Genomic DNA, 14,413 nt, shown 5'->3' with positions numbered 1-14,413 from the left:
CAAATGGTTTGAGAGAATGCATATGTTTTACATTTATTGACAGACTTCAAATTTCTTGAGGTAAAAAAATTAGTGAAATACATAAATTTGATGAAAACTTTGCAAATGAACATAAAAAACCAGGTAGTATTAATCTTAATCAAAACAAAATCTGTAAGTCCTAAAGCGTTTTCAAAATAAATGCCACCAAACTGATGAAGAAAGAAAGCATCATGTGACATTTTAAATACCAATCTGACAACTTTGAGACGTTCAAACATGTTGTGAAATTAGATGTTAGATAACCCCGTTTATTTACTTTTTTGAATGGAATAGTATAAATTATTTTGATTCACAGGAAATATGATATTGCGTTATCGTAATATATCCCGTCTGTCACTAATGATTTAATCATCAAAGGCACTTTAGTGATAGAGACATGAGAATATTGATGATGATTTTGATAATAAAGATAGAGGTGATGGTGGTTATCGAAATGTTGATAGTGTCAGCCATGAGTATAAACATGATGATGATGATGATGACGATGATGATGATGATGATGATGATGATGATGATGATGATGATGATGATGATGATGATTATGATGATGGTGATGCTGACGACGACGTTATTGATAAATAACAGTATTATCCGATTAAACAAACAATTTCATAATGAATATAATTGATAATCACACCAATTATATGTGTCTTGTTTTTAAAGCGATCTTGTTTATGAAGCTATAATAAAAATATAATGTAAGTCTTACAAAGTAGAGAGAGAGAGAGAGAGAGAGAGAGAGAGAGAGAGAGAGAGAGATAACGAGAGCGAGCTTCATTTATGCATCATAAATGCATCATAATGTGTGCATTTACACTAATACAATTAACCAAAATTAAAATCAATTAAATTTTATTTATATTTTTTAAAGCACGATGTATGTACAAAAGACAAAAAACAAAATAACAAACAAACCAAAGGCAAAATAGCTGGACAACGGTATGAACAACGATTACTGAATATATTTTTTATCATGTTCATAAATTTGAATTTATTGAATAAAGCGAATCAAGATGGGAAAAAATGTAAAACAATCTTTTTTTTTTTTTGGAGAAATTAGGGAGCAGGAACCGGTATATATATAAGATACAGATCTAAAAGTGTGTTCAATGTTTGTGTTGTGTGATGCAAGTGAGGCTTCACAGTTCACAGGGTAAAACGTATACACTTGTGAAGAATGTTATAGGAATGAAAATAGTCACAACTATCAGGAATCTCTGTGGTGTAATGGTAGCACGTCTGACCGGAAATCAGAGGGTCTGAGGTTGGATCCCCAGTCGAGGAAGATATATATTTTTAGGATGTTTTATTTCTTGTATTTTTCTGTCTTGCTTTGTTTCGTACCTTTTATACACACTTTAGATCTTTATCCCACACATTTTGTTGCAAGTTGACCTGCTCACAAAGTAATAGATTATAAAATACAATTATTAAAAATACATTCCCGTCTTGTTATTCTGTCTACTGTACGTAGGAAAAGATAAATAGGAGTAATTTGGACACCTGATTAAAGTTTGAGATTTTGTAATTCTGATGATCCTATAACCTTTGCCTTCTTGTACAAGGTGTGTTTGTATTTTTGCGTGTGTGTGTGTGTGCGTGTGTGTGTGGTGTGTGTGTGTGAGTGTCTATAATCGAAACACACACACACACACACACAGACGTAGAGACAGAGTGTGAGAGAGAACGATATTATATATATATATATATATATATATATATATATATATATATATATATATATATGTATGCCGACTGAAGACGTGGACGAACGTCTTGGCCATATAATGTGAGTGACAATTTATATTATATATATATATATATATATATATATATATATATATATATATATATATACGATAAGAGAAAGAGAAAGAAATAAAGAGAGAGAGAGAGAGAGAGAGAGAGAGAGAGAGAGAGAGAGAGAGAGAGAGAGAGAGAGAGAGAGAGAGAGAGAGAGCGTTTCTAGAAGTGTGCTGACGGGGAGGAATTTTGGATTATATAGATTTGACGGAATATAAGTCTGATCTTCACAGGTATTGTACAGGCTTGATATTGAGCTCCATCAAGCCAAAGAAGCCGATAAAATACGGCCTCCCTGACGTAAAACAAATAACAATGATGGTTACTACCTTCTGTATAGGACGTAATGTATATCTATAACAATGCTCGAAGCCAGGTTTTTACCCAGCATCGAACAGCTAAGATCTTTGTAGACGACACGGCTGCAACAAAAAAATATATGCTCTGCGCGAAAGAGCCTCCTAAAGGTCAGAAATCGATGACTTGATGTCTTTGTTTCGTGCGCATCGCACATTATCCTTGTCTCAGTTTTGTGAGAGACCACAAGGATATGACACTTTGATATTTTATTTAATATATTTATGTCAAAGCAAGCAAGGAAAATCCTCACAACTTCAAAATGAAAATGCTATTATACGGCTTATTGTCTTGTGTCTGGCATCCGTCAATCTTAAAGGAATTAGGACCGTTACCATTACTGAAAAGAAAGATGTTCTTTTTAGGATGAATAGTGGTATCCTCAACAGTGGAAGCGATTTTCAAGTTAACTATTATTACCAGATTACAAAGACCATTAAAATCATAATATGCATTGAAAAAAGACTGCACGAGTTTGTTTGATCAAGTATATCATGTGAAGGTGATTTAATCATTGGAAAATTTAGGAAAGCTGTGAATAAAACAACAGGCTGCCCCACAAAGTCATGGTTTTGGTCGTATAAAAAAATTACACACTAACTTCAACACAGTGAAGTATAATGGCACACCATTGTAAGGAGTACATAGCAATGTCATAGACTTGTTTGAATGAAATGACACAGGAGTGAGTTAATGATATTGGGCACGTTAACCAAGTGTTAAGGCATTGCACTATCATTAAGAAGGCTCGGGATAAACCTCGCTTTTAAAATCTCGCTTTTTCCTTCAGCAAGAAATTAAGCATTATCCCCCATAAACAGCGAGCACTGAGTATATTATTTCGTTATCACAATGTTTCTATTGAAATAGATATACATTGAAGAATAACATAATTTATCATTTTAATCAGGTGTGAGAGTCTCACTTCAGCAGTCTGGTGATCCGAGTTTGACAAAATTATTCATATTTGCACGATCATTCCTATACAAAACAGTTGAGCTAACGCCAGGGGACGACGACGATTGACCTGCTGGGGTAAAGGCAGCTCTATCATCACGTGACAGTGACGCCATATTAGTCATGTTGAGACTGACACGCTCCTCTTTACCTTGAGATGTCAAAGACGCTCTACTGTTGCTGACCTTGACTTCAGGGCCCGCAGGAGAAACAAACGAATATCGCAAGCCCTTGGAAGAAAGAGCATAGCATTCAGGAGAAGTGCCAGCCAATCGAGATGGGCGCTCCAGTGTCTTGGAGGAGGACGATGACTCTGAATTTCTCTTAATGGGAACGAGAAGGGATCTCTTGGCTCCGTTGCTGTCTTGGGTTGCTCCACGACGACGTCTCAGTCCTCGGATGGAGTAGCAACATCGGATTAGTTCCCGTTTAAATTTAATTGTGAACATTCCTGAAATGGTAAAAAAAAAAAAAAAGAAATAGGGTCATTAATGCTTGATTTACATAAATGTGGCGAGTTGTGAGACAAAAAACCCAAAAAAAAAAAACACATACTTTTATGATGATGTCTGGGAATTAATTAGAAAAACGGCACCCTGAAGTGGTTAATTAAAATATTAATCGGCATTGAGAGACATCCGGATATATTATGCGATTTGTACATGTCATGTGTCCTGAGGTAGGGCATTTTACACATTTTACTAAGGTGTGAATGTATATTTATCTTTGAGTTAGGCACATTTTTTGCATATTTTTGCGTCATCCTTGTTCATGAGGAGTACATAACAGATGGCTAACAGAATGATGGGAATGTCTTGAGTTGCGTAATATGTCTTAGAGAATAGTATTGTGATATGAGGAACAATGCATAAATGTGACGTGACATTCTAAAACGGTATATGTATAGGGTGAAACTGATACCTAAAGTCGAAATGTAAGCTTAATTTATACAATTTGAGTCAGCGTGAATGTCTTCATTGTTTGGAGTGCAGTATCTTAAACTAAAAAACAAAACAAACATACTTAAATTTCATAAGGAGCAGATGAAGAATATATACATTAAATCGTCCCAACTATATGGTAACCTCTGTGATGTAATGGTAGCACGTCTGATAGGTTATCAGAAGGTTTGATTTAGATACCCAGTCAAGGCAGGTTGCTATTTTCCCCGATGTTTATTGTTTCTTGCTTGCATTTTCTCTCTGATTTGTATGTCCCTGTTTCATTCACAATTTTTCATATCTTACTATTTTGATTTTATATCAAATTTACTCCATCTCGCTTGTTTCAATATGGTATCGTTAAAAATAGTCATCATTGGGCTACGGCGAGACTCAGTGATATGGTCTTTGCTTCTTACTAGAAAAGTATCTGGTTGGACTATTCGCCGCGCTGTGTAGCCTAGAGCAAGTAAATCACCTCATCTTAGCTCACTATGTGGCGCTGCACTGCGACTGACGACTGGTTTGTTCCATTATTTTCTAAAAATAGACCCTAAAGACAAATTTCCTGTTAGGGATGAATAGAGGAAGAATTTTTTAATCATTCATCAATATCATTAACTTTAATTCCCGACTGAATAACAAACAATTTGATGAGTTCGCCAAAATAACAGAAACCCTAAAAGTAGATTAATTGGTAGTAGATTAGGTTCTTTCGATGTCCTTACTTTTAAACTTTTGGCTTGTTTACACACACACACACACACACACACTCTCTCTCTCTCTCTCTCTCTCTCTCTCTCTCTCTCTCTCTCTCCCTATACCTCAACTATTTCTTATACTTTTTCCTCACTTCAGACTCATACCTGTTCTTCTTCTTCTTCTTCTTCTTCTTCTTCTTCTTCTTCTCTGGATATCACTGTCTACCATACACAAACTAACACACACATACAAACACACACACACAAACACACGCACATACACACACACACACACACACACTCTCTCTCTCTCTCTCTCTCTCTCTCTCTCCCTCTCTCTTAATACATAATTCTGTAAGTGAAAGCAAACTGGGTTATGGAGATTTTCGGTCAAATAAAAGTAGGAGACAAATTATGTCCAATGATGGGCTGGCTTGACGGAAGTGACTCGCTCTTTGAAAAAAACCATCTTGATCTATTTCTGGGTTAGATGACATAGCCGCGAACTTCAGATGGAATCCCACCTAGTAATTATATATATATATATATATATATATATATATATATATATATATATATATATATATATATATATATATATGACAAGCAATTCTAGAGGAAATAAAAAAAACCCAGAATCAACAAGGAACTATAAAGCGACATAAAAGGAAAGTGCAATCATTAGCAAAGAAGATTAATTGAAGTGGAAAAAAGCATTGATTCAGTCAACAGAAAAAAATATAACATAAAGAAAGCCATAACCGTTTTAGAAAGATGCCCTTTTGTATAATAAATAATAATATTAAGCGTGAGATCGGCTACTCATATTTTTTAGATTGTGATGACTAGTAGGGCTGCTTTTTTGCTAGGAATATTGGAAGGAATGTATGAGGATTCTTATCATGTTAATGGGCTTAATATATATTTTTTTAAAAACAACTTTTAAAAAAATTTGACCATATGTGAGGCGATCTGAAAAAAAACCACTTCAGATGTCGGAAAAGTTCGAATTCGATATAAATTCGAATAGAACAAGCACTCCAGAATTGATATTATAGGTTATATTTCAAGTAACAATATCAGTTTTCTGAAACCGAAAATGAAAACATCTCTCTCTCTATCTCTCTCTCTCTCTCTCTCTCTCTCTCTCTCTCTCTCTCTCTCTCTCTACCTCAACTATTTCTTATACTTTTTCCTCACTTCAGACTAATACCTCTTCTTCTTCTTCTTCTTCTTCTTCTTCTTCTTCTTCTTCTTCTTCTTCTTCTTCTTCTTCTTCTTCTTCTTCTTCTTCTTCTTCTTCTTCTTCTTCTTCTTCTCCTGCTCCTTCTGCTTCTTCTTCTTCTTCTTCTTCTTCTTCTTCTTCTTCTTCTTCTTCTTCTTCTTCTTCTTCTTCTTCTTCTTCTTCTTCTTCTTCTTCTTCTTCTTCTTCTTCTCTGGATATCACTGTCTACCATACACAAACTAACACACACACAACACACACACATACACACACACACACACACTCTCTCTCTCTTTCTCTCTCTCTCTCTCTCTCTCTCTCTCTCTCTCTCTCTTTATACATAATTCTGTAAGTGAAACCAAACTGGGTTATGGAGATTTTAGGTCAAATAAAAGTAGGAGACAAATTATGTCCAATGATGGGAAGTGACTCGCTCTTTGAAAAAAAAACATCTTGATCTATTTCTGGGTTAGATGACATAGCCGCGAACTTCAGAAGGAATCCCACCTAATATCTATATATATATATATATATATGACAAGCAATTCTAGAGGAAATAAAAAAACAACAACCCAGAATCAACAAGGGACTATAAAGCGACATAAAAGGAAAGTGCAATCATTGGCAAAGAAGATTAATTGAGTGGAAAAAAGTATTGATTCAGTCAACAGAAAAAAATATAACATAAAGAAAGCCATAACCGTTTTAGAAAGATACCCTTTTGTATAATAAATAATAATATTAAGCGTGAGATCGGCTACTCATATTTTTTAGATTGTGATGACTAGTAGGGCTGCTTTTTTTGCTAGGAATATTGGAAGGAATGTATAAGGATTCTTATCATGTTAATGGGCTTAATATATATATATTTTTTAAACAACTTTTTACAAAATTTGACCATATGTGAGGCGATCTGAAAAAAAAAACACTTCAGATGTCGGAAAAATTCGAATTCGATATAAATTCGAATAGAACAAGCACTCCAGAATATTTCATTACCCAAATTCGGGCCGACGTTATTCACATTTGAAGAGAGGGGATTACAAAATGGAACAAACAGATGCTGAACACTTTCATCAATGAAAGGTCTATTTCATTAGACAAATTCGGCTATGTGGTCTTGTGGTATGACACTCGCTTTCGGATCGGAAGGTCCTGGGTTCGAGTCTCGCGCTCGGCGCATAGTTGAGCCCTTGGAAAAGGCTCTTTACTCACATACCCTCACCGTACTCAGGTGTAAAATAGTTCCTGGCCGTTAACAGCGTTGTCTTTGTCCGAAAAATTGTAATATTGCCTATCAGGCGTCCCGTCCCGTCCTACATGTTAAATGTTGCTGTTGACCAGGGACCCCATGTAAAGCACTTTGAGCACATTTAGTGGATATTGCGCTATATAAAGCTCCATTTTTTTAAATTCACTGCCCCTACCTCTGGAGATTTAACTCTCAGATGTCGTTAATAAGTTGTTCCACTAGCTCCTCTGACAGTTTGTTTTGATTGTTACCATGTTGTTCATGATTTTCGTTTTCGGTTTCAGAAATTGACTTTGACGTATAGAAAAATGATATTGTTACTTGAAATATAACCTTGAAAAAATACATCCAGTCAAATAATCATATTGATGACACAATAATACTTCACACAGGAAAGAGAGAGAGAGAGAGAGAGAGAGAGAGAGAGAGAGAGAGGGAGAGAGAGAGAGAGAGAGAGAGAGAGAGAGTAAACAAGCCAAAGATTTAAAAGTAAGGACATCGAAAGAACATAATCTCTCTATCTACCAATTAATCTACTTTCAGGGTTTCTGTTTTTTTGGCGTACTCATTAAATTGCTTGTTATTCAGAGGCTATAAATCGGGAATTAGAGTTAATGAGTTGATGAATGATAACAAATTCTTCCTCTATAGATATCGAGTGTGCGCTTCGCTAAGAAGATCACAACATTGTCATCCGGAAATATAATGAACCAACACACAAATCTATGTGAAACCTTAAACGTTTATAGTCTGGTTCATACAATTTAGTGAGAATTACTCATAAACACGGATGGCAAAAAAAACACAAAAAAACAAAGACCCGAGTGACGTTAACTTCATTCTATCTATACATCCCCAACGGGAAATTTTTCATTAGAGTTTATTTTTATTATTATTATTATTATTATTATTATTATTATTATTATTATTATTATTATTATTATTATTATTATTATTATTATTATTATTATTATTATTATTATTATTATTATTATTTTTATTATTATTATTATTATTATTATTATTATTATTATTATTATTATTATTATTATTATAATTATTATTAAGTGGGATCAAATATAGCATAATATATATTTCCACTATTGAAGTTATTATGTTGAATCTTATTCCCGGAGAGAAGCAAAATTGCATTTATTTTGTTTGGCTCGAAATTCCCATATAACGAGAACACCTGCGATATTCCATTAGCATCATGTGCTTCGAACGCGCTCAACAATTAAACCTCTAGACCTCTATATCCTTCTCATGCAAAAATACATTAGATGAACAATGTAAGATAAACACAAGTTCTGGTTTTACAATTAACATTACGACATCAGTTTAATTGCAATTGATCCTGTGGGGATTTGGCATTTACATTATCTATAGACTGTCTTTATCGTCCATTTATATCTCGAGCAGAAAACACAAATTAATTAGAGTTATCTGGAAAGAGGTTACTGAAATTTTGTCAAGTCAAATCAGAAAGAAAACAATTTCAAAACCATCATATATCATCCCACACACCGTGAACAAGAACTGAAAAAAGAATATAGGAATAAAAACGTCCAAACAACCGAATAACCTCCGTGATGTAAATGTCGGACATTTAAATATATAAATAAAACTAAAATTCCATTTATTCATTCCATAGAATTCCAAGAGAAGACAAGAATGACCCAAGCGTCAGCCGCATTGCAGCGCGGAAATTGAGCTAGGGCGAGGTGACTGGCTCAAGTCCTCACAGGTGATCGAGCACGGTACCTTTTGGATACGAAGCAAAGACCGTACCGCTAAGCAGTAATCAGGAGCTTTGAGGCTCAATTCGCCGATTATTCTGAATTATTTATTTCTTGTATTTTTAAAAAAAACTTTGTCTGGTCCTGGCAATACACCTTTTCATATGTTGTTTAAACCATTGCTGCTCACTTTCATATTTTCCAAATGCTTATGCAAACATGGAGCATGTTAACATGTCCTTATCGTTTCTCGGTCAATACTGTATTTTTAAAAAGCGTAAAATACAGATTATTCGCATATGAGAATACCATTGTTTGGATACAGAGCTTTTAAATATTGTTCATTTGTTTTCTTATTAGATGCATTGAAATGAATTGCATTCTAAAGCAATGCAAATTAATTCGGACATAATGCCATTTTGTCGGATAAAATGTGTTGTAAAGAAATTCTAAAAAACCCAAATAAATCACAGTAAAAGAATAAAGGCCAGATTTAGAAGAACAAATTTCACGCAATATGGAACGCGAGGAAGTAGATAATATTTACCAAAAATGTGTACAAATAACAAAAATTGTAACAAAATGTGCGCTATTGATATTTTCCCGTTTTCTTATTATACCAGATTATATGAACATAGCACCCATCTTCGGAGGTGTCAGCTCAAAGGTGGCATGCAGTATACAGCTGCAGCCCAGAAGTTGTAAAGTCAATTTATCCCCGAGTTTTCATGTATCGCTACAAAACAGCTGTTTTACATGAATATCAAGTAAGTTACCAATCTTTATTTACATTTGGTTATTGCAGATGTTGTCACAGTAAAGATTGTTCACATTTATCTTATTAAATTTTTATTTTTAGTAAGAACTGAATTCATCTCACTCCAGTTATATTTCGATAGGCTTAGAAAAACTTAACTTTCTAATATGAGGTCATCTTTCCTTTAATAGCCTTCCCTCGAATTAATTTCAAATTAGTGAATACTTTTCGTTCTACATTCTGTCACGTAGCCACTTATTATAAAAGCTGATAGGTCTAATATTCTACACTCACTTCTGTCTACAATCTATGCCGGACGGCCAGCCGCTCCATTCCTCACATTATACATCGATATATTTGAAGATTTTTATCTTTTGGTACTTTGTGGATATTTTTATCTCCACCATCAAGACGCCGGAGCTTTTACCTTTGACAGTGCTGCCATTGACGGAATAAAGATCAAACCTGAGCCCGCCGTCGGAGGAATAGATAAGTCAACCCCTTCTCAACTGCCTGGAAGTGGAACCTTACAAACCTGATATTATATTACCATAAGTTACGTTATATCTTCACATTGCTATTTGTAACTGCCATAATCATTATTCATCTCATTTAATTTAATTTCATCATTCTTTTTATTTCATCTTATCTTATAGATAGTTCGAAGATGACGTCACTCAGGCCTTTGTTATTGTTTTTGCCATCCGCGTTTGTGAGTTGTTCTCACTAAACTGTATTAACCAGACTATAAAAGTTCATGGTTACACAGAGTTTGTGTGTTGGTCGGTTATATTTCCGGATGGCAATGTTGTGAACTCCTTGGCCAAGCGCATTCTATCTATAGGACTTATAGTTTGACGTCATTTTTTCAGTTTTGTTCAGCTTCTAGTGAGTTCTCGTAAGTAGAGCTCAAGGAAACAAGTGATTCCATTGGTTGAACTATTGCATACAACTCAATATATTTTTTTCTTTTGCGGCAAAAGACTTCTCTTTTGACGTCATTTTTGGTCAATGTCAGGCTATAAGTTAACGATGGCGACGGAAGGATGCCTTAAGTTTCATGTCTCGGTAAAATCATTCTTGTCTCGGTTATCCGTATGTTTCACTTGATGGTTGAATTGTAACGTGCATTTATCACACACAAGGTCGTAACTTCAAAAGACAATAGCATAAAACATGTTGATGAAGATTAGGAATCATTGCAAACAATTCAGTCTTTGAACAATAAAGAACAAACTTTAATTTAAAATAAAACATTTTGCTTTCTCAAGCCTTCATAACATTTTGCTCTCTCTCTCTCTCTCTCTCTCTCTCTCTGTCTCTCTCTCTCTATCTATCTATCTATCTATCTCTCTCTCTCTTTCTCTCTCTCTCTCTCTCTCTTTCTCTCTCTCTCTCTCCAACTTCACTCTCTCGTTACGCACCGGACACTCACTCATTCGACCCCGATTCACACAACGGTGACTATAATTTGATTCAATAGTCTGATGTCCCGTCACCCAGCAACGGCGGCTATTGTGGTTCTAAACAAAGAAAATCTGTACTTTTATTCTTCATGCTGGCGAGAACTTTTCATATTGTCTTGTGATCAGAATGTGTAAAAGTCAAAACATGATCAGATTTATAATTTTTTTTTTTTCCCCTCTGGATACGCTTTTATGGTCGTCGGAGAAATATTTCATAAGAGCGTCCGCCATTGTTCCGATAGTTTAGAGCCAGTTACTAAGTTACCATGCGTCATTACGAGGGAAGTGACGTCATGACTGTTGAAGCGTATTGTGGACAGTTTCACAATCATTGTTTCAATATAGAAGTTTACAAGCACAAGTAAAAGCCGATTATGCCTTTCAGTCAAAATATCACTAGACGTCTAAATCCTTCATAACTATGGTTCTAAATCGAGATTTTCTAAGACGTTTACGGAATTATGTTTTATTCCAAGTAAAATTTTGAGAAAATAGCTGTAATGTACCTGACATGTGTTATTTATTTATTTTTATTTTTTTTTGGATGGGGGTTAAAAAAGAAAATTAAAATCGAAAGAAATAATCCTATCATTAGAGATGGAAGAACTTGAGTTTTTACTACAGCTTTTATATAGGGCAATATCCACTAAACGTGCTCAAAGCGCTTTACATGGGGTCCCTGATCAACAGCTACACGTAACATGTAGAACGAGACATGACGCCTCTTAGGCGATATTACCATTTTTTTCCGACAGAGACAACGCTGTTAACGGCCAGGTACTCATTTTACATCTGAGTACGGTAAGAGAATGTGAGTAAAGAGCCTTTTCTAAGGACTCAACTATGCGCCGAGCGAGGCTCGAACCCAGGACCCTACGATCAGTAAGTGAGTGTCATATTACTTGACTACAACGCCTTACTACTTATATCGTAAAAAAAAACCCCGCTCCAATAACCCTGAGAGAAATTTTAACAATCTTTTTTTTTTTGTCGAATTGCCTCGAAAAGTGATCGAGCACTATTGGTATTACCCATTACAGAGAGAGAGAAAACCCCAAAAAGTTTTCTCAGTTTAATTTTATACATGTCATGTTTCAATAATCAATTTAAAAAATAAACCGATACTAGTTCTTTTGTTGTTGTTTTTTTCAAAATCGTCTACTCAAGCAAGCCTTTTAATAAAGATCACATCACATAATATATTGTGGTTTAAAGTTGCCCATCATCACTAAGATGGTTTCTTTTATTAAAGGAAACTCTATATTAAGAAAAATTCTACTTCACTCCGAGTGTTTAAAAAATATCTACAATAAAACGTAATTTAATGTAAACACCAATGACTTAAAAGCAATGCTTCGTAAGAGAAGGACTTGGCTCTTTGCAACAATGACGACAATATTTAATTTTTTATAAACAGAAAAAGTTGCCAAATATAATTCAATAGTCTGATGTCGCTTTTAATTAACATTGTATATTTTTCTGCCACCCCATAAGCCGAAAGTCTGCTAATTAATATGTCACGTGGAAAACAATCAAATGCTTTAGATTAATAATTAATTTATTATCCAACGCCTTTTTCCAGTCCTTAATTAGTGTCAAAAGTAATTTCTGGCACCCCTACTTTTTCCCCTCCTAAATTCACAAAAATACCCGTGACAAATGTTTTCAAAGTGATCTGATAATTGTTGAAAGAGATCTTTTTCAAAAAGGTTGGAAATAATTGGTAAAATACTTCTGTCGTTAAAGACAACCTTTCTTCCAATCTCAGTCAGTTGCAACATTGACAAATAATTTGTTGAATGTTGTGAACACTTCCTGCGTATCATTTACAATTTTATCACCCGTTGAAAAAATGATTTTTTGGGCACCGGATCTTTGACGTTTTGAGAGGAAAGGTTTTATTATAGAACAGAAAAATTTGTTGTTTTTTTTTTTCACCAAACCAATCAAGAAAATAGTTACGAATAGATCAATTTTGATCTTTAAAAAATAATTTTCCAGGTTTATTTGACTTTTCTCTTTTAAACATTTATTGTAAGTCATTCTTTGTCTATATATAGCGCTTTTGCGTTATCTATTCATGTGAGGCATATAGTACTTTAAAATCTTTGGGTTTTTTTTTATCGGCGCATGATTCTTGCAATTAAAAGTATGTTATTCAACAGTAAAGGTCATTGGCATACGAATTTTGTTCATATCTAATTTTGTTCATAGACGTTAAAATTTCCAAATCGTTTTGATAAGTTTCTAGTTCAAAGTTTTTAAAATCACGTTACGTGTTTTTGCTATTTTAGATTGGTGGTACTTTCTTTTTTTAACATACTGAAATTAGGTAATGAAAATCACCCACGCCGGTACTAATAATTACAACAGTGTCATACCCTTTTGGCTGATTTGTTAAGATAATATCGACAACAATGGGGATGATCTATATTACCTTCCCATGTGCTCTAGGTCATTGGTCACATTGCAAAAAAAATCTCAAAATGACCCTTATAGTGAAAAGGGTTCGCAGTTTGAGATATATACAACGTCAAAATTAATTGTTCGTTTTGACCCCGCATATCTCATGGGGATATTTACAGATTTCATAAACAAATAAGCGTGTTTACATTTATTGAGAAATGTCCAATTGTTGTACAGCAACAAATCATGTGTTCAATGACTAGTTTGGACGAAAACATTAATATAAATCGCTCCCATTGTTGGGTTGTTTCCATTTTTGAAACGTGTACTTCTATTCACCAAATTATTCATGTAAAAATGTCACACATTTCTTCCAGTTCTTTAGACTTGTTGCGACAGTTCATATCGAAGTTAAGACCTCGAATCTGTAAAGAGATATAATTAGAAAGGCGTGACTGGTTATAATTTAATGTCACCTTCTCCACCAACCACCGCGCATTAGTGAGCATCAACATTGATTAGATAGGACATTTCTACCTGAACTATGAATTAGACAACCCCCCACTCCACCCCCCCCCCCCCCCCCCACTCCTTGAACTGTACATAAGACTCGATTATATTATTATATAGTTATACGTTAATAATGACGTATGGCATAACCATAGACATGCGTCAATTACTTGACTACTTTTATTTCTGGATCTCGTAAGTGGTCTGACTGTCTCAGTCAGGCATTATGTCAGGATTAACCAGCTAATTATGGAAAT

The 14,413-nt window shown here is 34.5% G+C and overlaps 1 protein-coding gene across 2 annotated transcripts in view; it reads right to left on the bottom strand.

The window, feature by feature from the left end:
- Positions 1-2,676: 2,676 nt before the first annotated feature.
- Positions 2,677-14,413, bottom strand: part of LOC144964810 (gonadotropin-releasing hormone II receptor-like) — a 246,296-nt gene continuing 234,559 nt past the window's right edge. The window contains exon 8 of one of the 2 annotated variants that reach the window (XM_078899448.1): positions 2,677-3,610. In XM_078899448.1, the coding sequence (XP_078755574.1) occupies positions 3,129-3,610 (482 nt within the window). In that variant the 3' untranslated portion in view covers positions 2,677-3,128. The remainder of the gene's footprint in view (positions 3,611-14,413) is intronic. The other variant, XM_078899447.1, reaches the window with a different exon arrangement.

Source organism: Berghia stephanieae, chromosome 2 (genome assembly GCF_034508935.2).
Source record: "Berghia stephanieae isolate SIO BIC M18660-M18661 chromosome 2, UCSD_Bste_1.3, whole genome shotgun sequence".
Classification (NCBI taxonomy): domain Eukaryota; kingdom Metazoa; phylum Mollusca; class Gastropoda; order Nudibranchia; family Aeolidiidae; genus Berghia; species Berghia stephanieae.
Note: the sequence above shows the minus strand (reverse complement) of the source record. Positions and strands in the feature narration are given on the sequence as shown.